Source organism: Trachurus japonicus, chromosome 7 (assembly GCF_045865225.1).
Source record: "Trachurus japonicus isolate A0001 chromosome 7, Traja_1.0".
Taxonomy (NCBI): domain Eukaryota; kingdom Metazoa; phylum Chordata; class Actinopteri; order Carangiformes; family Carangidae; genus Trachurus; species Trachurus japonicus.
Genome location: NC_140913.1, coordinates 2,061,192 through 2,088,816, shown reverse-complemented (window position 1 = coordinate 2,088,816; position 27,625 = coordinate 2,061,192). Strand labels below are relative to the sequence as shown.

The following is a 27,625-nucleotide window of genomic DNA, read 5'->3' as shown; positions in this document are numbered from 1 at the left end:
ATACATCAGATAGTCGAGTTCACTACTCCACAACCCCAGCTGTCATTCCCTCCTAAACGTCACCTGATCAGTGTTAACAGGTGTGATGATTCATTGTCTGGATACAAGACCTCAGTCCTGATTCACTGACCTGGAAGCAGCTTCAGGACTGAAACCAAGCCAGAAGAAGCTTCTCAGTGATTTTGTGAAGGCTACTATGACAGAAATGTTGGGACTATTTTAATCTCAAACCACATAAATGTCTGTCTGGAGAATGTAGAGAAGTCCAAGTTGTCCCTCGGTGCAGTGTGGAACAAACAGTCCTTTGATGTGACGGTGAAGAGACCAGACAGAACATGAAGCAGGAACTGGAGACACAACGTGTTTCTGTGATCAGACTCTTTTTATTCCTCCTTTGTTTTATCTAAATCATTTGTGAGTTTAATTTAAAAAGCTTGACACAGATATCGATTATTATCATTTTCTACTGAACAAAGTTCAGACATTTTCATCTTAACGGTATCACTTTATCTCTTCAGCAGCAGTTTATTGATTTAATGATAAACTGATTGATTATAGTCATTATAATATATATATCTATATATATATAGATATATGATTTCTACATAAAACATTTGATTGTATAAACAGTAACAAACAATGTGATTTCTGGGAGGATTTATGGACATGTATGTGGGACCTGACTGCAGTGGTCAAGTCCAGTAGACTAGACCAGACCAGACCAGACCGGACTGGACCGGACCGGACTGGACCGGACCAGACCAGACTGGACCAGGCCGGACCAGAGGGATAAAACATGGTTTCACATCAAACTTGTGTTTAACGTCAGTTTCAGTCACATGACTGCCCTGCAATGTGTTTCCATGGTAACCAGTAAAAGCAGCAAATGTCTTCCATCCCAGTTGAAACTCATGAGAGAGGCTCCTCTTCATCTTCACTCCTCCTCCTCCTGCCTCCCCCACTCTCCCCCAGCAGGGCACACAGCTCTGCCAGCCTCTGCTGCACCTTGGGAATCCCCGACAGCTGGTTCTCCAGACGCTGCTTCTCCTCCTGACAGAGACCCCACAGACCAGAGACCAGTGAGACCACAGATCAGTGCAAAGAGACCAGAGACCAGGTAAATGAGAGAGAGCAGAGAGATCAGGGAGACCAGAGGACCCACAAGTTAAAGTCCAGTCTTGTCCAGAGGTGCTGATTTAATCTGTGAAACTAAACTAATGATCAACTGCATCCTGCAGAAACAACAGGTCACATGACACAGTCTCAAACTGTTGATTGGCTGTATTCAGTCTCCCCACTCCAAACTTTGCCCTCACACACACACACACACACACACACACACACACGCATCATGCAAACCGGAGGCGTGTTGTTGTGCATCTGGTGGTTACCATAGAAACCGGAGCATCTGCAGAGGCAGCGTTCGGAGGGGTCTGCAGGTCAGCTGAGGAGCTTCAGTTATTTTAACATGTGATTCACTGAAACGGATTGTGTGTGTGTGTGTGTGTGTGTGTATGTATGAACCCTGAGATCCAGATTCAAACGAAGCCGCCTCTTCAGCTCTTACTAGAGACCGGTCCATGTTGGGGCTGGGAGACATGGTCTATTTGTAATATCACAATATATGAAGGTTATATCAAGTGAAGATTTCCATACAGGCATGGTGATCCATCCCTTTGACTCATAAACACACACACTCCCTGCTACGTTTTGTGATCTAGAGCTTCAACATCTTTCACCGGTGTGCAGCTCCCAGCCAAAACACACACAGATAGTCCCACTGATAGGATGCCAGCAACATTACATCCAACTGACACCTTTAACCAGCACATAGTTTCAATGTCTGCACTGATCATGACACAGACATGCGAAGAATGCATGAAGTTAATATTCTTACCATTTTAGCAGCTGCACAGAGAGACAGAGGAGACTACGTGTAGTAGATGATCACAGCTGAAACTCAGCCATGGTTATAATTATATTATGCTAATAATAACACTGTAGGGCAGTTTTTTCCTGATGTGTTTTCTCTCTCTCTCTCTCTCTCTCTCTCTCTCTCGCTTTCTGTGTGTGTGTGTGTGTGTGTGTGGGTGTGTTGCTCTGAACGAGGGCTAACGAAAGACAAGGGAAATTAAACTGGTTAAAACAAAGCAGCGACACAGCTGGCTCATCTGCCTCCATCTTCACTCTCTGTTTCTGAAAACAACTTTACATGCTCTCCACTGTCACACACACACACACACACACACACACACACACACACACACACACACACACACACACACACACACCTCCCCAGCTGGATCAGGTCCGATTGTTCCGACCCAGAGAAATGTTCTGGGCTCATATTAGTGGATGTCTGTGTCAGTGGGTTTGGGTTTAAATACCTGCAGAGAGAGACGGGTGGAGGCATCCAGAGGCTCAAACCTCCATCCTCCTTCTCCATCAAACTGGAGCAGGTGAGAGTGGTACTTCCTGTCAGACAGAGGAGGAGAAGAGGAGGAGGATCAGGGTGGGGCAGGGGAGAGCAGCCCAGAGCTCTGCTGCCCCCCGCAGGAGGGACAGACAACTACTTCATGTTTCTTAAAGGGAAATTGAAATTTCACTCATTATCTACTCACCCTCATGTCGACTAAGGGCTGGGAGAAGTTTCACAGTTATCCGTGGCTTCTCTGAGTTACAGGGGGTCTCGGCATAGCAGTGCATGTCCATATAACGGTTGCAAATGGATACCAACTGTCTTCGTAACAAAAAGACACACCAAAAAACATCCAAATACCTCCATGCTGCTCGTATGTAATGTCCGTCTTGTATTGAAGCCCCGAAATGCGAAATTGTCCCGAAAAAAATTAAATAAGTCTATGTTTCAAGCTTGTTTGTAGCGGAGGCTCCTCTTCCCGGTTCGTCAAATTTGGACGAACCAGGGTCTGTCCTCTTCCCAGTTCGTCCAAATTTGACAAACCGGGAAGAGGAGCTCCGAGAAGCTTCCGCTACAAAACAAGCTTGAAATATACTATACTAGACTTATTTAATTTTTTTCGGGACAATTTCGCATTTCGGGGCTTCAATACAAGACAGACATTACATACGAGCAGCATGGAGGTATTTGGATGTTTTTTGGTGTGTCTATTTGTTACGAAGACAGTTGGTATCCATCTGCAACCGTTATATGGACATGCACTGCTACGCCGAGACCCCCTGTAACTCAGAGAAGCCACGGAGGACTCTGAAACTTCTCCCAGCCCTTAGTCCACATGAGGGGGAGTAGATAATGAGTGAAATTTCAATTTTGAGTGAACTATTCCTTTAATATCATTGACATGCAGGTCAAACAGACAACTGTGTGTGTGTGAGTGTGTGTGTGTGTGTGTGTGTGTACTGACCACAGTGATGGTCTGTGTGTGATTGACAACAGAGTTATCCCAGCATCCTTTGCAGCCTGGAAGATGCTTCCCTCCACGTCGATGCTGATGGCGCTCGTGCACTCGTCCAGCAAAGCGTACCGCGGGCTGGGCGAGAGACATTCACACCGCAGGGAGAGAGAGAGAGAGAGAGAGACAGTCAGATACTGAGGAGCTCAGAGTCCAGGACCACATGACACTCTATAGACTGGAACTTTACCGGTGGTAGAACATGCGAGCCATCCCCATCCTCTGCTTCTCTCCTCCAGACAGGACGTCTTTCCAGTCACTGACAGACTCCCAGCCTGTCACACACACACACACACACACACACACACACACACCACAAGACAGAGACAGGCAGACTGATTCTCTTCTGTGACAACATCAACACTGAGGTATGAAACCTTAACATCAGAGACAGTTTGACGTCCACTGTTCATGTTGTTTGGTGTGTTCATGAAGTCTCAGACCCGACACACAGACTGACCTCCCTCACGGTCCAGGATGTAAACCAGGTGGACGGTCCGGAGGATCTCTTCCAGATTAGAATCAGTGATCCCTCTCTGGACCATCTCCTCCACTGAGTCTGGATAGATGACCTGGTCCCTGAGGGTCCCCTCGGACATGTAGGGCCTGCACAGGACACAGACCACATCACTACTACACTGCTGCAGGCAGACCACCTGCTCCCTGATGGTTCCACGTGGTTTCAGATGACAGAGACTATGTGTATTCATTTTATTTCTTGCTCCCATGATTCCTTGCCGGACTTCTGTTTCTGCTGCTAGCTAACGTAAATGAGTCGACACCGGCTGTTCAATAAAAAATAAGAAATAAGTCTGCTGGGTCACCAACCTGCACTACGGACATACAGTAGGCCTACTGTTGTTTACTAAACTGCACAACAACGTTAAAGGCAATTGCCTGTTTATAATTTTAATCACAGTAGGCTATATGTTACTGTGCTGTATTGTGTAGAGTATTTTAGTTACGTCTGCGCAGTAATTTAACTTGCACCGTGCCTCTGGAAAAGCATTTGAAACGACTGTACCATGTTTGAAACATTAAATAAAATTGAGTAAATGCTGAAGCCGAAACCATACAAATGGCATTTAGATGTTTTTCTGCATAAAAATGAAGTGAAATAATAAAAAATCGGTTATAATAGTCGACCGCTTTTAGTGTCACATTGACTCTGGACCCACATGATCACTATAAGCGGTTTCCATTGTTTTTGTATGTTGGAAGATGAAATGATATCTAAAAAACATAAAGTTAAACATGAAACACTATCTTACATTATTTTAATCAACATCAGTGTATTATTTTTCTTTTCTACAGTTTCAGAGTGAAAAAGGGAAACAAAGCAGCAGCCTGCAAAAGAATGGGAAACCCAGGAGACTGGAGCTCTCAGATAACTTTGACCAAGGTATCAGACAAGATATTTACTATTTACACACTGTGATAGTTTCCAAGGGGGGCGGGGGGGGAGTACTAGCTACTAACTATGCAGGGTGAACAAACCTTTTGCTTTTCTGTCATTTTGAAAATTAAAAAGATGAAAACAAAAGAAACATATTGTTTACAATATAAATGCTATGTGCCATCTGTAACTTTATGCTTTTTGGAGATCATTTCATCTTCCACTTGCTGAACTGTTCACATTAAGAGAAATTTTGACCCGGGGTGTCCAGACTTCTGCATGCCACATACGAGATACAAAATGCTGATGGGACAATGTTGTCTGGAATCAATTAAAAAAAGTTAATTACAAACTAGGGATGTCACGATTATAGATTTTCTTGGTACGATTTTTGTCAGATAAATAATCACGGTGTTACGATTATCACGATTCTTATGCATTAATTAATTTCACAACACTATCAATGTGTAAAATGCTCAAATATAGTCAAAATATAATTACATTACTCATTGCTCACACAAAATATTTCAAATATCTATTAAAGCAGAAGTAAGCGATATTTTTGTGTTAATATAAGTCTTAAATAGTTATATCTTCCGACAGCAATCACTTACATAGAGTGTTTGGACCGAAACACGGGTCTGTCAGTCACTCTGCTCTGCTCTGAGCCGAGGAGAAAACTTTTCTTGTATCCTACAAGTTTTATCCAATGAGGAGAGAGAACGGCATGCAGGGCTGTGTGTGCAGCCAAGGGATGCGCCTGAATGTGGTGGCGTAGGGACGAGGACCAATAGATCCATGACGAGGGCGGGGGCTGCTAACTCCATCGGCTGACAAGACGTTCTGGTGCATTCAAGGCAACCCGCAACTCGTGTTTTTCCGACCTGTGAAGTCGTACCAGTTCGATCTGGTACGAGTTCACGGGTCGGAAGTTACGAGTGGCCGTTATAGTGACTTTCACAGGTAAAACAGGTCGGAAAAACACGAGTGGGTTGCCTGGAACGCTACAAAGTCGTAAGTCGTGACTTGAAGCTGTAATTTACGGTTTCAAAAGCCTGCCTGGAACGCAGCATTAGCCAAAACGACTGGATCGCTTACTTCTGCTTTAATATATGACCAATTATTAATCCCCCAGGGGAAGTGTTTGAAATATTCAGGTCATAAATTGTCATATATACCAAATGTTTGCGGTTTTTTTAAATAGTTTTTTGTTTTATTTTAGTTTTAGTTCTACCAATTCAATGTTACGTTAAATAAAGGGACCAGTATCTGAGCATTTACCTTTATTTTGGCACCACCTCTGCCGATACGGTTCCGACATAATCTTTTTGGGGAAGTGACGGTATTTAGGAATCTTTACGATTAATTAATTGTGGCGTTAAATACCACGATTAATTGTGAAAACAAGTAATCGTGACATCCCTATTACAAACAAAATAGAAACAGGCAGGTGGGTCTGACGGGACCGACCGTCCACTGAGAGGACTGCCACTCAGTTAGAGAAGTGCTGGAGTGTGTGTCCACTGAGGACAGCTGTCTGTGAAATAACAGCTGAACAGCACAGCAGTAGGACTACTAGAAGCAGCAGTGTGAGTAACAGTAGTAGCAGTACCTCTGAGGGATGTAGAACATCTGTTGTGGTTCTGGACGGTGCAGGACTCCTCCATAAACCGGCCACAGACCACTGAGGATCCTGAACAGAGAACTCTTCCCACAGCCGTTTGGACCTGTGATCAACACATTCATCCCCTCATCCATCTGACACACAGGGACAGAGAACACACCTTAATACACACTGATCTGACAGATTAGATCAGTGGGTCAGTTTCAGGCCTGAAACAGAAGACAGGTATGATGTTTTATGAAGTTACTGGGGTTTCAAAGAGGTTGCCACAGTGTTTGAGCTGGTTGCTAAGACTGTAAATGGGCCACCAGGAGGTTTGACTGGAACTAGGGACATATTAATAATAGCAGATATCCAATAAAATGCCGCCATAATTCTCAATAACAAATATCGCACCACAACAAAAACTGTGTGAACACAACCCACACACTTATGTGAGGAGCTGAGGCTATGTTAGCAAGTTCAAATCAGCCTGAGATGGTGTTAGTCAAAACAAGCTGGCATTAGCCCACTGTGAACTTTGTGTGTGGGGCATGTCTGTCACAGTTCACACAGTAACAGTTACATATCAGGACAGAAACATGGTGACCACACAGTGCTGATAAGGAGAGAACAGATCTGACCTTCTGTCTCTGAGCTGCTCACATCTGTCTGAACAGTCCCTTTTTGTTGGTCGTCTAGAACTCGTCTGATAAAACACTAAGTATCTCAATAAACCAGTCATGCATTGGTTCCTTTTTAAAAGGAGACATATTATGGAAATATCACTTTTTGAAGGCTCTTTAACATATATTTAGGTGTTTGTCTTGCCTTCCGGCCCCAAAATGTGAGAATTGACAAAAAAAATCTGTAATTTTCAGGCTCCCTAGGTTGAAATTGTCTGGCAATGATGTAACTAGTTTTCAAATTTGCATAATACCACCCCTACTTGGTAGCAGTAGAAGGGGTGGGGCGGGGCAAGCAGTGGTTCATTTGCATTTAAAGGGACAGGCACTGAAACCAGCCATTCTGAACAGGGCTGTTTAGAGAGGATGAAAAGAGCTGTGATGTTTGATCCTTGGGGGATTTTGACCAAAGCATGTCACAGATGTGTCTTTAAGACACCTGGGAACTATTTTAATTTGTGGAAAGGGGGCAGAACATGTCTCCTTTAAGTTGTGATTGGAGCTGTTGCTGCAGCTGCGGCTGTCACTCCATACTGTGCCTTCCTCTTCCTCTTCTCTTCCAGTTTGATATCAGGAAGAATCACACCTGCAGTACCTACCACATCTACACTACCTTCAGTGTCTGTGCTGCTGTAGAGAAACAAGTGCCGCCACAGTTTCAGCATGTTGACATTTACTCAGTGGAATCCTCGACTGAAACTCTTGATCTGGGGCCCTTGCACTGGTTTGCTTTTTTTGCAAATAACTTTCTATGAAGTGTGGTTTCTGTGGAAGTGGAAAAACAATACCCTGCAGCAGAAGAGGAACAAAGAGCCAGAAGAAGCATACAGTGCAGGAGAACAGCTACAACCTGACTACAAGCCGAAGAAGTCGAGAGACAACAGGCAACCTGACGCCTGACTGAGAGAAGAGCTGCAGTTTTCTTCAGATCCTGGTCACTTTGTTCTTTAAACACTTGTGTTTTGACCTACTGGCTTTAACCACATGTCACTCAGTGAATGGAGCTGGAGTACGGAGCCTCGGCCACATGACAACAGCTGCTTGTACATATGGAAACAGTTAAAAGCTCTACGAGTAGCAAAGTAAGTGGATGTTGAGTTTAGACTGCAGGACTGTGGAGTGCTGTGTGATGACTCAGACTGGCAGAAAAACACACTGTGGTTGGCTCCTAAGATAGAATCAGATTATAGATCAGATCCATATTCATCTGTCTGTCAGTCATACATCAGCTCAGTATTGATTCTATCTGTAGCACGTCTCCTGTAAACTGTCTTCCCACACCAAACAGGCCGATGAACCGGTTCTCTGAAATTTTTCCGACTCTGCAGGTGACGACACACTGAGAAAAGCGACCAATCAGAGAGCAGCCGCGGCAGCCGAGGGATCAGAGGTCGAGAACCAGACGAGAGAGAGGATGTTCTGTTTCCATCAATGTTCCTCTTCTTCTTCTGTCATGTTTTCATCTGCTGAGTCTGTGCCACAAGAATTTCACCCTGTTTAATCCCTCTGTTGTGTGTCTGTGTGCGAACACACACACACACACACACACACACACAGTCAGTGTTTCAGTAATGCTAATGAGCTGAAGGCTCTGCTGTGACCTCTGACCTCAGTCAGATGGAAACACTGGTGAAAGAATAGAGACTTGAAGGGCCCAATCCCAATGTCCCCCTAAGGGCTAAGGCTTGAACCTTCACACACTTGATTGACGTCACCTGGTGTGTAATATTTATTATCATGTGTTTGGGAACATTTTTCATTCTTCTCTTTGCTTCATGTTTGTGAATAAAACAATAATGTTGAATGAGATCTGATGAAAGCAGGTTTATAATAATCATCCTTGTGTCATAGGACAGATAACTTCTCACAGCTCTGGCTCTGGATCACCTTAGCTCTGTATTTATACTGTCATGTACTGCCGTTTTTCTTGTAAAGCTAATGCTAGGGTTTGTTCCTCTCATGCTTGTCTGCTCACCGTTCTCCTATTTCATTATTTGTTCTGTTTTATGGCCATTGTTCTCCGTTTTTTTTTTTTTTTTTTATACACTTCCGGGAAACCGTTGCTGAGCGTGGCAAACCAGTGTTTAATGTCACTGTGTCAAGTCAGTTCAACAGCTTAGGGTACAACTCTTAAAACCTGTTGTTAAGGTTGCTAGGCGACAGGAGCTGCACTTTGTGATGCCAGCGGACACAGCTGGTGACAATGAGCATAAATCCTCCGCGGACCACATTATCTGGTTTCACTTCTGCTTTTTATGAAGGGGCCACACCTGTACTGGCTCCGTCCTCCAAAGGGTGTGGCCCCTGGATCTGGACTCAGTGAGGCTGTGTGTGTAAAGGGCTCAAAATGTCTCTTTTGGTGGGGGCCCATAATGGTTTAACAGTGAGACAGTGCTGAGCATTCACAGATTCACAGCAGTGACCACACTCCACACCACAGTAACATTATCTCTACCCTCACATACATGCAGCAGAGGTGACTTGTTACCAGAGTTGACAGACTCCAACAGTGACACCCTGTGGCAGCCAACACACACTGCACACAGACAAATGCACGAGACTGCAGGTAAGAGGTGGATTAAAGGGACTTGGAGCAGGATTTGTGAAAGGATACACATGCATTTTAAGTGTTTTAATGCTAATGGGTGATGAAGAGTTCAAAACCAAAAACAAAAACAAATGCCCCCCACATATCTCTCCATGGCCTTGAACAGGCTTTGTGCTGCATAATGCGCTGCAACTCTTGGTCCGAATTTCCCGCGCTGTCCTGAGGACATGACGTCAGATGACGCTGAATGTGCGTCCTCGGCGGCTTTCGACTTGCGACTGCAGGAGGTCTTGCAGTAAACAGTGAACAGCGAGTAATAGAAAATAACGTCACTTTATTACATTATTACGTATTTTTTCATGCGAGAAAGTCACAGTTTAGATTCCCAAAAATCTAAAAATTCTTTTTAGGAGATAAATGCTGGTCTCATTGATGAAATCTACCAACTGTGGCAGTCACATCAGCTTGTTTGAATGAAAAATGAAGCTTCAGGTGTGTATTAGGTTGTATTGGTTCTGATGTAGTATGACAGAGACTGTGGACCAGAGTCTTCCCTCAGCCTCAGCTGGCAGCCTGACGGCCGGACAGGAAAACATCTCCAGCAGTTTCTCTGCTGATTTTTGGAAGTTTTGTTTTCACTGTTTTAATCGTTTCAGGAAATGGGAGGCAGAGAGGGGGGGATGACACGCAGGATAGGGCCGCTCGACGCGGGGATTCGATCCAGGGCCGCCTGCAGTGAGGACTATAGCCTCAACACATGGGGCGGCTGCTCTACCAACTGACCAAACAATCGTTTTATATTTGAGAGGAGAGGATGATCTCTGCCAACTGTTTTTTCCCAACTCTGCATCTAGTCTGCAGAATCTGTCTGACCCCGCTGTGTGTGTCCCACTTTGAGTGTGCGTATTAGCACCACACGCACACACACATATACATGCACACATACACACAACATTAGTTTGCCAGACACATTTTAGATGTGTGTCAAACTAAGTTAAAGGGTTAGATAATGTAGCAGCTGTGACTGTGGACAGATAGAGAAGATACCATACCTCTGTGTACAGTTTAAACAGGTGTGTTTGAGCTTTTTTTACCTGGTTTTATTGCTCTTATTTACAGTAACTACAAGTGTAGTTCATGAACTTGACTTGGCTCTGCCGTGACGCCCTGTTTGTGTGTGTGTCTGTGTCTTGAGCCTGTGGAAGTTTTTTTGAAGCCATCTAAGTAAGAGAGGTGTTACCCTGGCCTCAGCTCTGTGTGTAGATCTGGTGGTGCAATAACATAAAGCTGAACCTCTGCATTACTGTAACCAAAGTTTATAAAATGTTAGACTCCATAATTTTTTATTCATTAATGGACTCAGTTGTTCAATCAGTTCAAATAAAATCTAAGATCGTTCATTTAGAACAATGTCATTTCTTTGTGGGCTATCAGCCAATTGATAAGCTTTTTCCTGCTGCAAACTATTGTTATTCTATCGTCTCTACAACAATCATGAACCAACACCACGAGTCCCTGAACCAGCACAGACCGTGTGATGAAACAATAATTCAGTTATTTCTTCATAATGAGGTTTTCTTTGTTTCTCTGGCACTCAACTAACAAACAAGAAGAAGACATCAGTACAGTGTGTGCCCAGTGTTTCAGTTGGTTTATCTCTAGTTTCTAATGTGTGTGTGTGTGTGTGTGTGTGTGTGTGTGTGTGTGTGTGTGTGTGTGTTACTGTACCTGGATGTTGAGGCTGGACACCACCACGTCTCCAGTGGGTGTGATGATTGGCAGGTCTTCGCAGCGAATCCCGTTCTCTGCACTGATCACCTGACCTGTTCATGACGACAATATAACAGACAACAACAAAACAATAGTTACTGACCAATAACAAAACATCAACATGACAACAATACAACAGCAACAAGTTGGACTATAGCCTCTGTATATGGGGCGCCTGCTCAACATCCAGTAAAAACATCTTAACAGAATGACATCTCCTGTGGTTCACATCAGACTTAGTTACTGTTGCTACAGCTCATTAGTGTCTTCTTTGACACCTAAAGCTGAGACACACTACACCATTTTCACACTCGTTGCCCGTTTAGAAAAGATTTGGAGTTCACATTAACCGACTGGCTTCAGCAGATTTTTATGAGGACTGGTGATCACACACTTAACAACTGAGCCAGATGAGTGATCGCAGACTATACCATTTGTCAAACCAACTGATGGCACCTGAACGCACCACACTCTGGTGGGAGTGCCAGTCTCAGGAGTGTAGATGTGCAGTCATTTCCACAGTCGCGTTAGTTGAGTTATCAGCCTCCTGCCCACAACATACTACAGCGGCTGACCACCTGCTAACTGCCTGTTAGCGGAAGTGATTGTTGCTAGGCAACCATGGCAACACATTCTACAAAGTGTAAACAAACATGGACGACATACGGCTTGCTGCTGCTGCCCCCCCCCCAGCCATTGAAGCTTCAATTATGATATTATATTAGATAATACACAGTCTATGGTATGGATCAAGTTGTGGAGGAGCCCACCCTGGATTCTGATGCTATTTCATTTGTCCCACCGCTGCATATCTGATTGTCAGAGACTCCGGAGGTTTTTAAATTCTCTCTTAAAAATTGAGCTTGACCTCCTTGTATTTATTGGCTGTGGGTGACGTGTTTGCGGTTGGGTCAGTGTCAGTGACCAGTTCAGACTCACCTTAAAAATTTCAAACATGTTTCAATTGCTATTTCAATTGTCAATTGTCGGGCGGCATCTGTTTACCTCACACACTTGCCGATTTCAGTCTGTGCCCCGTGGGTAGAATTGGGAAAAAAATCGTGTAGTGTGTCCCCAGCTTAAAGGGACGGTTAGCACAATGTCTGAAAATTCACCACTGAGTCTGTTTCACCACTGAGTCACCATCAGGCTATAGCGCTACCGCTACAAGCTCCACCCACCCCTGATCTGCAGTCGGCCACAGACTCTCTGACCGTGCTGCACCACAGCTCCGTCTCCTGCCGGTGACTCCTTCTCCTCTCTGTCCGCAGAGCGACGGTAGACCCCCTGATTCACGTCTTCAAACACCTCCAGCATCTCAAAGACACGAGCTGTGTAACCAGCCAGCTCTGTCACCTGGAGAGGTAAACACACAGTTTAATCACTGAGGAGAGAGGACAACGTTAGGAGTAGGGATGGGTATCGTTTAGGTTTTTATCCGATACCAGCGCCAAACTGGTTCTTGACACGGTTCCGGTACTTATACGGTGCTTAAAGAATGGTGACGTGAAAGTTGAACAGAATATTCATTTAAATAATATAAATACAACTTATACTATGGAGAAAAAAAAACTATATAAAATGCCAGAACTATCATAATAAAAACAGCAGTGTATCAAAACCAGCAGCTTGTGTGGATCAGTTTTTTTTTCTTGCCATCCATTTGGATCGCTCTCCACGAATTGGCACACAAGTGGTCCGCGGATAAGCTGATGAAAAAAAAGTTGTGCGTGTACTGTGATAAAGGCACACCGCCGCACCTAAATATACAGGTACGGTAATTAAAAAAGAAACAACAACTCCGCTTGTACCGGCTCTAGTCGCACACAAGGGGGCAGTTGTTGGTCTGAGAAGTGAAGCTCACTTCCGCGTTCAAAAAACTGCAATCCCCCGGCTTCCTCTGGGGGCTGGTGTCAGAAAGCAGCATTCTCCGTAGACCCCCATGTTAAAATCACCGACTTTACATCCTCAATAAACATGATCAAAGCCTGGTGTCATCACATTTTTTGGTCTCAACCGATTTCTACCTTTCTACCCCCGCACACACTCTGAGGGGGGTGAATTTTTTTTTAACTCTACCGTTTTACTATTATTAGGTTTAAAATTCTGGCCAATTAGGGCGCGGAAACGTTGAGTGACAGGTCCGGAGCAGTCCGGAGACAGGCTGCTTCGAGGCCAGTGGGCGGGTTCTCGGCCGGCCAATCCAACATGGCGACGTTCAGGCCGGCATATTTGAGTCACAAAAACAACTCCCCAAAACCAATGGGTGACGTCACGGGTGCTACGTCCATATTTTTTACAGTCTATGGTCGCACACAACAACTTACGTGACGACACATGTAGTGCCGCGGCGCTGACGGACCTGGTGGAAATTGGGGGTAGGTTTAATTAAAAACTCTGTGGCACCTACGGAAAATCTGTGTTTTTTGCGCTTTTCAGTCTGGTTACTACCGTTTACGTCGGTTCTATTTCCATTCTGGTACCGAGTATCGGTACCCATCCCTAGGTAGGAGGAGGAAGAGGAGGAGGATATGTGTATGTGAGGAGGAGGAGGAGCTGGGGGTCACCTCCTTGTAGGAGCTCATGATTCTCTCCACAGCGTCGGCTCCAGCGTTGAGGAGGTTTCTGGCCGTGGTGAAGGCCTGCAACCTCTCACTCACCAGCTCCTCCTCCTTCATCTCCATGGCGGCCTGCTTCACCTCCTCCGAGTCTGCACGTCACAGGTCAAAAGCCACACAGCACCAGAGTTATCACATGATTACGGTGTCTGGTTTTTGTTAAACATGCTGGAGTAGCAGGAACTAGTGCAGAGAAACCTCTGTCAGCATGTTTACCATATTTAGAATATCCTGTGGCGGTGATGATGGGCACGGCGACCATCACCAGGCCGGAGGCGCTCCACACATACTTCATGAGGAACTGTTCCAACATGACATACCAGAGTCGCTTCAACAGGATGTGATGGATCTGAGACGACAGAGACTTGTAGCTTCTCTGCAGCTGGGCCATTTCCACCTATGGAACAAACACACCCCTACATAAACACCACACACATCTCCACCTGCTAGTAACACACTCCATACACAGTTCAATTCAATTCAATTCAATTTAAGGTGAGACAGGTGAATAGGGTAAACATTTGAACTAACAGATACCACCATGAAACTCCCAAGTTTATCACTTACATTAAAGGTAATTTTAAATAACGCTCTACAGCTCTAGGTCCCCGAGTGCTACCATCTGAAAAGACCTAAGAAAAATATGTGGAGCCCGGACCTAGCTCTCCTCCTGCTAGCTGCACTACACTGCAGTTAAACAGCAAAGTAATGGGGGCAGAACTTTAAAACCGTGACTTTGGCCTCTATTATGCTCAAAATATCACTAGACATACTTCCACCATCCACCAGTGCCTTACCACACAACACTGACTGTGCACAAACTCTGTTATATGAGAGAGCAGTGCTACATGTGTAGTCGACTGTCGAGCTCGGGACTGTTTCTTTCTTTTTTTTTTTTACTTTTTTTGCCTTTTATTGATAGCCCACAGTAGAGATAGACAGGAAAGGGGGAGGCAGAGAGAGGGGGAATGACATGCAGGAAAGGGCTGCCCGACGCGGGATTCGAACCGGGGACGCCTGCGGTGAGGACTGTAGCCTCTACATGGGGTGGCCTCTCTACCCATTGCGCCACGCACCGCCCCGAGCTCGGGACTGTTTCCATAACAATGAAGACTGCTCCTCATCTGTATATTCTGGTTCGATAAACACGCACGACCATCAAATTCAAAATGCTCCTCCATCTCTTCAACATCGGATCTGGACATATTCTCCTTCTTCCACTTTCTGCACTGATGCAGACTGGGCATGCGCTCGACAGTCGACTAGTAAGGTCTACCAAGGAAGCCAGCATGAACAGAGCTACATGACAAAAACACACATGTAGCACTGCTCTCTCATATAACAGAGTTTATACACAGTGTTGTGTGGTAAGGCACTGGTGGATGTTGCAAAGCATGTGTAGTGATATTTTGAGCATAATAGAGGCCAAAGTCACGTTTTAAAGTTCTGCCCCCATTACATGGCTGTTTAACTGCAGTGTAGCGCAGCTAGCAGGAGGAGAGCTAGGTCCTGGCTGCACATATTTTTCTTGGGTCTTTTCCTATGGTAGCACTCGGGGACCTAGAGCTGTAGAGCGTTATTTAGAAAATGACCGGAATTCTCCTTTAAGACAAATATTTTTACATACGTATTACAAGTTTTGTCACATTTTATGTTTAAATATGTAAATGAGGCAATATCTGATTAAATATGTGCAAATTTGCATACATTTTCAGAAGTGAAATCTGAACAATGGATAAAGCCACTTTCAAAATTCTTGTTTTATTTTGTTGACATATTAGAGTCAGAAGTTTTTACAAAGGGGATTTTGGATATCTCTTTTTATCACTCTGTAAATGAGAAAATACTGTCACCAGCCCTAAAATATCTAATTTTGCCATGTTTTTAGAGATAAAATGTTGTATAAATCAGGCTGTGAATGATATATCAACAGTCCCCTCTGTAAAAACCTTCAGAATATAGACAGGAATAAAACTGGAAGGTTTGGTGTCTGTAAATGCTGCTGAAGTGGAGATTTCGGCTTAGAGTCTGAGGAAAAACTCATTTTGAGAAAACAGCCTTTAGAGACTTGTACTGTAACATTCCATAGATTGTTATTGTGAATCGTACTTTTCGATTGGTTGCAGATATGGAGCAAATGACAATTTTCTGACCCATGACATGACATGGGTCAGACAACAGGCACAGCACAGTGTGTCACAGTAGCATGTTAACTTTAGGAGAAATCTACTGATGAAAGAGACAAAATGAAGTGAAATAACCACCTTAATGTGGATTTTCTACCATTTCTTTTGACCTTTCTGAAAGAAGACATGTTAAGGGAAATAAATAGCCCAAAATCTCAAAATTGATCAGTGCATGAACAGTGTTTTTGCCTGTGGTGTCTCGTCTTAAAACTGCAGCGACATGTTGTGTCCACCAGAGTCTTCCTTACCCTGTGTCCTCCATAGAAAGCGATCTCCTCAGAGTTGGTAATGATGCGTGAGTGCATGTATCTCAAGTCTCCTTTCCTCTTCGCCTCCTCGGCCACCAGTTTCCCAAACCGAGGCGAGCAGGAGCGCAGGACCTTGGCGGTGAGCACCACCACCAGTCCGGCAATGACCGACGGCCAAGTGGTGTTTGCTCCTGCAGGATGGAAGTGATCTTTGAACACTCAGACCTGTCGTGTGATCTTCATGAGTGTGAACCTGGGAACGCCGACTCACCTTTAGAGTGGGCGGTGCGCAGCAGGGTGTAGCAGGTGACCACCACGTCCAGGATGGGTTTGGTCAGGTTGGAGTAGAGGTGAGAGACGGAGGCTGAGAACATGACGATGTCCTCAGTGAGAGACTGATCGGGGTTGGACAGACGAGTGTCCATGTTACTGACACGGTAATACGTCTGCAACGACAGAGAGGAAACAGCTCAGACACGTGTCGCAAAGGGACTTCCTGCTGAACAAGTCGTGACCATGCCCATCAGTTCTGTGTCCAGGTACCAGCATGAAGCTACAGTGACACTTGCTGGATTTACCCTGCAAGGTCTGTGTGAGACTGATGGACCTGAGAGGGGGCAAAGCTTAAATCTTGATCTTGGCAATCTTGGTAATAATGATCAGAGGAATATACAGTGGCAAAAAAAAGTATGTGAACCCTTTGGAAACTCCTAGTTTTCTGCATTAATTGCTTTGCTTTACTTTGTTTCTCCAGGCTTCCTACAGGATGATGTCAGGGTGGCTCCACAAGCTGAAACTCAGCAGGACAATGAGCCTAAACATTGAAGTAAATCTACTATCTAGATCAACTAGAGTAGCTTCACAAAAAGAAAATCCAGCTTTGGGAGTGGCCCAGTCAGAGCCAGACCTGAATCCAATAGGGATGCTATGGAATGACCTCCAGAGAGCCGTTCACACCAGACATCCCATAATAGCATGGCTGAGCTGAAGCAGTTGGTCCAGAATTCATCCTGAGTGTTGATCAGTTGTGATCTGCAGCTACAGGAAACGTTTGGTTGAGGTTGTTGCTGCCAAAGGAGCTTCAACCACTTATTAAATCCAATATATGTTCAATAAAGACATGAAGTATTACAATAGTTTGTGTGGTATTAGGTTAAGCACATTGTGTTTGTTTATACTTGTGACCAGGGTTCAAAATTAGCGGTCGCCAGTCGCCAGTGGCTACTAACTTTGATGCTTTGGCGAGTAAATGAAGCTGGCTGACTGGCCACTCTGGCGTGTGAAAAAAATCCAACTACTTCGTTGTTGTTACTGTTCCTCCCGACCCGGCTGTGACGCTTGGGTTGTGAGCCGGTGTCGTACAGATCTTCAAGCTCACAACATGCCGTATAGCAATGATTTGTGACCGATTACAACGCTCGCGGCGCACCTGTGTATTTAACATGGATCAATTATAATACATCCATGTATTTAACGGCAAAAAAAAAAGATCGCTCCAATTTTTTTTTTTTTTTTTTGCCGTTAAATACACATGTGCGCTGCGATATCTGATCAATGCCACATCCATTGTGCTCTGTCTCAGCTGATCGCGCTCATATGGAACTTTTCTTATTGAAAGTGCAGCCAAACACCAGACTGAAGAGAGAGGAACAGCAGAGCTCCCCTGACAGCTCCTCTGTGGAGCTGCAGGAGAGCTGCCACGTCTTGCACATCTATGTCCGTGTAGGCTACATTTATTGTCTGATCTTCCTTCATGGTGCACAGTGTCAGTCCTGTGTAACCTTTAGCTACTAAATATGACTGAAGGCAGTGGAAGTTTGCACGTGTCGACACGCCCCCATGAGTTGATGACATAAGGAGCTAATAAAAAAAATATAAATATAAATAACTGATAGTATTATTCGGTCAAGTTCTTGTTATAGGTTAATGGTTAAACGGTTAACCATGTGCATCCCTAAAATAAACCTTTTAGGAAAAAAAGGCAAACTTCACTCCTTTATTCCACGCAAAAATATGCTAATAGCTATGATATGTGTTAAAAAATCTTATGAGTGTATTATAACAGTTCAACACAATGAAAAATATACAAAACAGCTATACATAATTTTTGGCCAGTAAAAAATCTTTCTGGCCAGTAGATTTTTAAAGATCACTAGCCAGTTGGCCAGTGAGCAAAAAAGTTTTTTGAACCCTGCTTGTGACTTAGATGTAGATCGGATCACAGTAAATGGCCAATTAATGCAGAAAATTATGAAATTCCAAAGGGTTCACACACTTTTTCTTGCCACTGTACGTGTGTATGCGTGTGTGTGTATGTGTATAACCTGGTTGGTAAAGTACAGCTGGTAGGCGTGGTTGACCAATCGGCTCCTAAAGTTGAGGGTCAGCCGACCTTCCAGGAACCTGATGGTGCTGTTAATGAACGTTGCAGGGATGGCAACAAGGAGCCATTTAAAGAGCTGCAGCACAAAGGCCCGAGGATTCTTCTGGACAATTGTCTTCACTATCAAACCTGAAACAATCAATGGTATTGATTATTGATGCTCTGCGTATGCGCAGGAACACATGTGACGGTAAAGACAGATACAGACTGATACAGATACAGATAAAGACCGAGACAATTACAGACATAGACAAAGACAGGTACAGACAGAGACAGACAGACAAAGACAGACACAGATCTATGGCACAAGTACAGACAGATAGCTACAGACAAGCAGAGACGACATGTACAGACACACAGAGTTAAGAGACGCAGGTAGACAGCTACAGACAACGACAGACAGATAAAGACAGTTACAGACAGATATACAGTTACCAATAGGTACATGCACAGACAGAGACAGGCACATACAGACACAGACAGGTAGAGACAGCTACTGACCATCCAGAACAGCGACATAGATGGACAGGAAGGTCCTGGACATCAGAGTGACAGAGTGTAAAACCAACAGACCGACCTCTGGACACAGTAACCGTGGAAACAAGAGCTTCAACAGACGAGACAATCTGAGGACAAACTCCCTGTTCACTGCTGGAGACCTGAGGACAGAGACAATTGTCTGACTGGGTTCATCCTACAGTATAGTCTGAGGCTATGAGGCTTCTTCATCTGGTCCTGTTGTCATAGCAACAAGTCAACTAACCCAAACCGTTAAAGCCCCAGTATGTATGAATTCCCCTCATCTAGCGGTGCGGTTGCATATCTGAACGTATTCTTGATGTTGCATTCACGTGAAATCGGGCAGACGTCAGACAGACAACAGACGCTGCATGTAACAGGATAAACAAGCGTCTATGTAAACAAGTGGTCCGCCAGCACGAGGCAAAACAATACAGGCGTGACACTATGTTGTCATGGTGATGTCGTATTGTTTACCTGACCCACGTTTTACCGTCTTTCTCTGGTGGAGTAAAATGACATCCGGTTGGTTTGCCGACGGCCGTCTGCCTGACTGCACCTGAATGCAACACCAGTGCCTCCGTCCTTCCTCACACTGCACAGTGGTGACAGTTTTAACAGGCCGAGCCCACAGCTCCGCTGAGTTTCTGTGGTTTCTGTGGTTACCACTGCCACTCAACGTAAAAAATGGCGATGCAACATGGCAGCCAAGGTTCCATGCGCCCCCCCCTTGAATATTTGTAACGACTTGTAACAACTCATTCTAAGGTACGAGAAAGCTTTCATTTGTATGCGGGTTTGATTCGACATTAGTGAAATACGGATTTATGAAAGCAATATTAGATTTTTGCTAATAAAAAGCCAAATAAGTTACACACTGGGGCTTTAAAGGCACAGACTTTCTGATATCTGGATCAAGGCCCGGTTATTTAGACTCCATATAAACTCATTCTCAGTGAGTTTTCCTTAAATTAATGATGATGTCATTCACATCTGATGATGTCACTATCAAAACCATTAATATCAGATGTGATGAATCAACTCCTCGTTAATCAAACCACATGTAAAGAGCATGGTCCAGGGTCTTGTGCCATGGATTAGGGTTGGCAGCTATTGAGGTCAGTTCTCATTACATCACCATGGTAACTGCTGCACACACGTATAACAGCTTCTTCATACTTGCGTCATGTTGTATTTTTCTTAGTGAGATCCTGGTTGCATGCCACAGTTACACAAACATGTACACACGCACACACCACACCTGCTGTCACTCTTCTTTCTCTTCTCTGTGCTGTTTTCTACAGAGTTGGAGGGGCTGGCCACACCCACAGGGAGGTTAGCTCCACCCAGCTGTTTACCTGCTGCACTCCTCTGAAAACATAACAAATATACACTGAGTTAAAGGGATAGTTCAACATTCTCGCCTATTGCCATAATCCCTATAGTCATAGCAGTAGGTTCATTACCTTTAATTATCAGTGCATGTTGTTTTGAGATCCATAGGACAGAGACGCAAGCTGCTCAGCGAACACAATGGAGATGAATGGTACAGGTCCCCTGTCCCCCATCAAACTCATCAAGTACACAATCCAATAACTCTAAAATGCTCTTGTGGACAAGTTGTGACCTGCACATTCACCACGCTATCAAATAATCATGAATAATTATGTAAAATTACCACACATGAAGCAAATACTCTGAACTGCCAGTGTAAAGCTCCAGCATGATATGTAATGTAAATGATGATATGATAGGCTATGTCAACATTTTTCATTTTATATCATACAAAACACAAAAGATGTGTATAAATGAAAAATAATGTGCACAAGTAAAATAAAAATATAAAATATGAACAACCAAATTATTAGGCAAAGAGGTGAATTCAATTTCAATCTAGGCCTATTTGAATGTCCGGCCCCCAAGGTGTCTGTTGAGAAAAATTCTGGCCCTTCGACAAATATATTTGCCTACCCCTAAATATCCTGTTTTGTTACATATTTCTGGAAACTGCATAACTATGCTGTTGTGTTACATTATGCCAAGAAGCCACTGCATAAGAAGCTCATTCTCCTGTTTCTATCAAATTACACCCCCACCCCCCAGATCCGGTTGGGGGGGGCGTTCCTCAGGGTCGATCAAAAATATGCAGGGGGTCCAGGACCCCAAAAAGGTTGAGAACCACTGGTGTATTTGACGAGTTTGATGAGGGACAGGGGACCTGTACCATTCACCTCCATTGTGTTCACTGAGCAGCTCACGTCTCTGCCCCGCCGATCTCAAAACAACATGCACCGATAATTAAAGGTGATGAACCTACCTCTATGACTAAAGGGATTATGGCAATAGGCGAATTTGCCAAAATGTTGAACTATCCCTTTAACCACAACATACGTGTGTGTGTGTGTGTGTGTGTGTGTGTGTGTGTGTGTGTGTGTGTGTGTGTGCAGGTTTATTTCCTAACCTGAATCCTTCTCCAGACATATGGGGACAATTTTTTGAGGGCGTAGGCGGCAAGAAGTACGGCCGTTAACTTCCTGAGTCTGGAGCTGCGCCTCAGCTGAGCTGGTAGCTTTTGATAGGCCGACTGCATGCTGACAGCCAGGTGACAGGTGACCAGTCAGGGGGACAGAAAAAGTGGCGCGTCACAGAGGGGGTCCAAACTGGTCCCAGAGAGATCCACTGAGACAGCAGGGTCATGGAAACAGCATGCTGACCTCTGGGGGTGGACTCTCAACCTGCAGAGCGAGAAAATGAGTGAACTTCTTGTGACATCATGCTGAGTGAAGAGTGAGGACACGCCTCCTTCACAGCAGCAGCCAATGTGTTCTTGTGTTGTCATAGGCTCGGATTATCTTTATAATAAAGTCCGTCACTGCATCAACATAACAAGCGGGCATCATCTTCATCATCAGTCAAGCTGCCGATTGTTTCAAAGATTGATCAGGAGTTTCAGTCCAGAAACCCAGACACTGATCATCTATCATATCATTTATTTATTACTGATGAACAGTCATTTAATTCTGATGTGATAATGTGCTTCAGTGCCTTCCTGTGATAGGCCAGTTCACTGTACTACCTTACTGTAGTATTTCACTCACTGTAACTACTTGCAGTTTTCTGTAGTACTTTACAGTAGTAGCATCCCCTCTAATTCTACTTCAATGGAGTTACTTCAATATGACTGAACAATATGCAAAAGAGTTATATTTGTGTTGTTGTGTTTATGTAATGGTTTCCACTTCCTCCTCGAGTATATAATCAATTCTCAAATATATCAGTCGACATCATTTGTTGGTAGTAGACAACAATAAAACATCAGTCACATTTCACACTATTCTTTAAGCCAGTGGTTCTCAACTGGTGGGTCGGGACCCAAAAGTGGGTCGCGTACCCGTTCTGGATGGGTCGCGGACAGCTGGTCAAAAAAGTAAATAATATTTAATGCACATCTGATGTTGGACAAGTCTTTTGTTTTGAAAAATAACTTATTTTGAAAGGCACAGGAGACACGTGAACACATGCAGTTGTAATGCTCCTCCTCAGTTTCTTATTATTTGCTCCATTTGCTCTGAATGCAAAGATATCAGTTTCTTATTAATGTGGCCTGAATGCAGTGAATCCTGTTTTGTTTTGTGGGTCTTTATTTTGTGCAATTTGATATTTATTCACTTTTGTAAATATGCTCTGAATGCAGAGATGCATTAGAAGTCAAATACCGTATATCATTTTGTTGGTCTCCATTTTGAGCAGTTTGATATTTTTTTATTCACTTCCGTACATGCAGTTGTCATGGTCCTCCTCAGTTTCATTCATGTGCTCTGAAATGCACTTTGCTCAATAAAGAGCAAAATGAGTTTTTAAAGGCTTTTAAAAAAAATCTTGGTTTGAATTCTATAAAAGTGGGTCGCGACTTAATGACCATGGGACAATGTGGGTCTCAGAGTGAGACTAGTTGAGAACCCCTGCTTTAAGCAAAATATATTATCTCAGGTCAATTGTTAATATTATTGACTGATCAAATAATAAGCAGACGTACCAACTTTAAAATTGTATCGGACACCTGTGAGAACGGTGATGTCCCGTGTCTCCGCCCGGTCCTCTGAACCCACTTTGATCCCAGCAGACGGTTCTCACCGCTGACCCGTCGGTCCGGTCAGTTAGCTCCGGTGACAGTTAGCTCCTAACTGTTCGGTAAACAGTATGTAGCAGCCGGCTAACACCACATAGTTACCGTCACACATAAAAGCGTTTTCTCTAAATATCTGCCGACCGTTAAATCCTGGTCCAGGTCCGCCGTGTCGACATTGGACCGCGGGCTAAAGTTTAACTCGGGTTTATTGGTCCCGGCAGCTAACGGAGGGATGCTAATAAAGCTAGCCGCTAACAGCAGGAACTTTGTTGTTCCTCTGATGTGAACATGAAAAGAGTGTAACGGTCTGAACCGGTTTTTGAGGTCCGGGTCTTACCAGGACACATGAAGTGTGACTCCCTACGCTCCTCCTCCGAGTCTCTGTCGCTTTACTTCATCTTCAGCCCGGTTAACGGAGTTTCAAGTAGCGGGAGAAAGTTCAGCCTGTTTACCTGAACGGACCGGCCGCGTCCCACAACTCCCTCCTCCTCTCCTCCATCCTATGTCCTACGCTGTGACCTTTCCTTCCTCGGGACCTTGTTACAATGGAGCTAGTGGTAAACAGCTGTTAACTGTTAGTAACAAGGTGTTACCTGTTAGTTACCACCTGTTAACTCCCACAGCCTCCATATGTCAAAATTGTGAGCTTTTTATTTATTTATTTATTTTCATTTTTTATTTTTTTTTATTTGCATCCATGGAAATTGTTTTCTAGATGAATAATTATTTGCTCAGAGTTTGGTGTGTGTGATCCATAGACTGGGTGTGATCACATAGGCTACTGTCCTTTATATAGATATCTGAAATTATGTTTTAATTAGTCAAAACAATGTTATAGATACCCATTATGACATATTAGTGAAAATTAATTTTCCAGTCTGGTACCTGAGAAAGGTCAAATTCCGCCTGGACATATCTGTGATAATAAAACATCTGTAAAATCGCTCAGGTTCACTTTTTTAGCATCTAGTAGCTACTTTTGCACTGTTACTCATTTATGGAAGAGGATTGGGGGGGGGGGGGGTGAGAATAGGGAGACCGGGGATGGTTGTAACATCATCACTTTTACCAATAAGGGATAACATTAGAGTTATGTGATTAATATCATATGTACCCACTCACTCCCTGTCATTGCATGTGCATTTGCATGGCTGTGTCAATAAGTGTGTAGGTTTTACAGCCACATTTTTTTAAATATATATTTTGGACCAAGTCTAAATTTTGACTAGCCTATCGATACTTGAATTAGGTAACTTGTATAAGATGAAAGAGCAGGTTCCTAGGTAAAATATGAGTCATTTCATTCATGTTTATTTTAAACCACCATGCTGGTACAGCTAGTCAAACAGTGACTGACAGGTGTGGGGATGGTTTACCTTTGTTGTTTTATCAAGTGTCACTAAGTGTCAACCATCTTTCCTGGAATTATACATGAATTATTAGCTGCTTCTGACCTCTTGTTGAAGGTTTCCATTCATACATGTTCACCTTTCATCTGTATTATCAGAAGATATTCTTTAAGAAGCTTTCTACATGTTCACCTTTCATCTGTATTATCAGAAGATATTCTTTAAGAAGCTTTCTAATGTTAGGATCCACACCACTGTCACTGTTCTTCATTAAACCATCAGTGATGAGTTCTTTTTGTTCATACTGAACCATGGAAAGATGACTGTTGGAACATGCACAATAAATTTACATAAATGCATGTTTTTTTGGTTTGGTCTTAGTTTTTAGTTTTTAATCTCACTGTTACAATTGACCCCAGGTTGTGTTACAACCTACCCCGGTAGTGAGGTAGGTTGTAACAGTGGCACTCCTTGCATTTGACATCAAATTCTGAATTCTTTGATATACTTTGAGAAGTTTAAGGCACTGCTATTTGTAGTGGACAAATGAGGGTACTCTGTCGAAATTTGAGAGCCCTACCATGAACACTATGCAAGTTATGGGAGCTGAGACAAAAAGTGTTGCAACCATCCCTGGTCAACAAAAACCCTTTTGTTTTTTTGTTTTTAAAAAATCTCCTAGATAAGCTTTTTTTTCCTCAAAAAAAAGAGAAAAAAAATCTCAGAGAAAAAAAATCTCAAATTTTCCAAAGTGGCCCTAATCCTCTCCTGTAACTCATTAGATATTACTTTACTAATTCTTAGATTCATTGGGCTAATATCCCATGATTCAAAGGTACTCTAAACAATTTTTTTTTTACAGGCGGGGATGAAAAATTTACATTTCTACTGTGTTCCAGATTCTGGATGTCTGTCACATTGGCCCCTTAAATGTTAAAACAGCTTGCCCTGGATTCACCATGGCAACCTTCCAATTACAGATGTGCTTCTGTAAAAACAGCTGCTGCTGTAACATCTGCATAGGTCTGGATCTGTTTTAATACATGACTCTGTGGGAATAAATTTTCAGTCAATGAATAAGAATCACTATTAAAAACACATTAACAAGCAATGCAAACCTGCATTAGACAACAACTCTGGGAAAACTTGATGTAAATACTGCGCCTACAGCTTTTCAGTCATTTATTTACATGAAGATTTTTCATTGTCCAACGTGAAACATCGGAGAGATTCAGAGTGAAAAAGTACAAATGACTGAAGAATCGAAAAAGATAGAAAATGATTTTTACACAACCTTAGAAACAAACATCAACTGTGCAGAATGCACCTGAACGCATCACAGCTGAGACATCTGTGATGTCACACTGATTGACTGACTGTCAGCAGGGCTTGTCCCGGACCTGAGGGGGGACAGAACATCATCAGAATAGTGGTACAATAGAGCACTGTAGTACTAATACTGCATAGCACAGGTTGTACTACAGTACAGTGCTGGACAGTGTGAGGGCTGCAGGTCTGAGGACACAGAATTCTCCTCCTGTCAGTACATCTGTTACACCTGATAGACCTGTTAGACCTGACTCACCTGATACATAATAGATTCAGACCAAATTTGAATGTTTGACAAACAAATACATCAAATCAAGGTTAAATGAACTGATGATACTTAAGAATAAAACAGACAAAACCAAGAGTTACAGATCAACGATTAAACACTTTCTTAAATACTGATAAAATTGCACAGAGTTTGGTTGGCAGCTGATGGAGTTCTGCTGGGGACCTGTGGCCTCTATAATCCTGACTATAGCCCTGAATACTTGTACTGTGCTGAGTATCAGTGTTATACACGGGTACTGCAGTATTTAGACTGGTTCATGACAGTCATGAAACAGTTACTCATCATATTTACATTAATGTTTCTGTCTCGTCCTGATGTCTGTTCTGCTTTGGTATGGGACCAAGTGAGAAGAGGTGCATGCTGGGACAGAAGCCATGATCACATGACAGCTGGTGTCAGGCCTCTAAACAAACCAGAGATGTTCAGTTATGATCCGTCACTCAGTCAGAGTGACAGCTGCAGCATCCAATCCTGTGCTTGGGTTTCTGGAGAGGGAGAGGTTTATATTTAGATCACTGATCTGCAGCTCTGTTGTGAGACAGACTGTGTGTCAGTATTATAATTCCATATGGTTTAATGAGCATTAATGGGGACAAGCTGCAGTGCAGACACTTAATGCACAGGTGTATCTGTTCTTCTGTCCTCCACTACCACATGTGTCAGTCACTAACCAGCAGTTTGAAGAATTTGAATGACCTGTCATATGACCGTGGCTTCGTTTGGGGGGGAACTAGAGGTCAGACTGTTTTGTTTGGAGCTGAGTGAACTGACTTTGAAAACTGATCTCAGAACAGAACTGAAGCTCAGAGTTTTTGGTTCAGAGAACAAACTGATCACAAACCAGCAACGAAACAACATGAAGCACATTCTCATGTTCAGCAGAGGAACGACACAGTTCTCAGCAGGTGTAAGCAGAGAGAACCAGTAATTAAAGAGTAATAATCTATAATGCAGAGCCGACACCATCAGACCTCCATCAACACTTCAAATGGTTTTAAAAGCTGCATTTCATCATTTTATAAAAGTGATCATATCACTGGAGCTCAGTACAAAAGAGGATCAATGACACAATCAATCACATAAGAATCAATCAATACTGACATCATTGTCTGATTGTCGCTGCAAATCTTTTTTTTCCTGA

General features: G+C 43.5%; 1 protein-coding gene across 1 annotated transcript; it reads right to left on the bottom strand.

Moving 5' to 3' along the window:
* Positions 1-363: 363 nt before the first annotated feature.
* Positions 364-24,025, bottom strand: abcd1 (ATP-binding cassette, sub-family D (ALD), member 1). The gene is made up of 17 exons (XM_085780779.1): positions 23,855-24,025; positions 21,850-22,123; positions 20,650-20,759; positions 19,371-19,528; positions 18,811-18,998; positions 16,758-16,932; positions 16,487-16,677; positions 14,269-14,449; positions 14,002-14,144; positions 12,616-12,790; positions 11,393-11,487; positions 6,440-6,585; positions 3,892-4,037; positions 3,622-3,706; positions 3,384-3,509; positions 2,388-2,475; positions 364-1,050 (listed from the first exon to the last, which is right to left on the bottom strand). The coding sequence occupies exons 2-17, from the start codon at positions 21,976-21,978 to the stop codon at positions 910-912; spliced, it is 2,277 nt and encodes a 758-aa protein (XP_085636905.1). The 5' UTR covers positions 21,979-22,123; positions 23,855-24,025; the 3' UTR covers positions 364-909.
* Between the last annotated feature and the right edge of the window lie 3,600 nt (positions 24,026-27,625).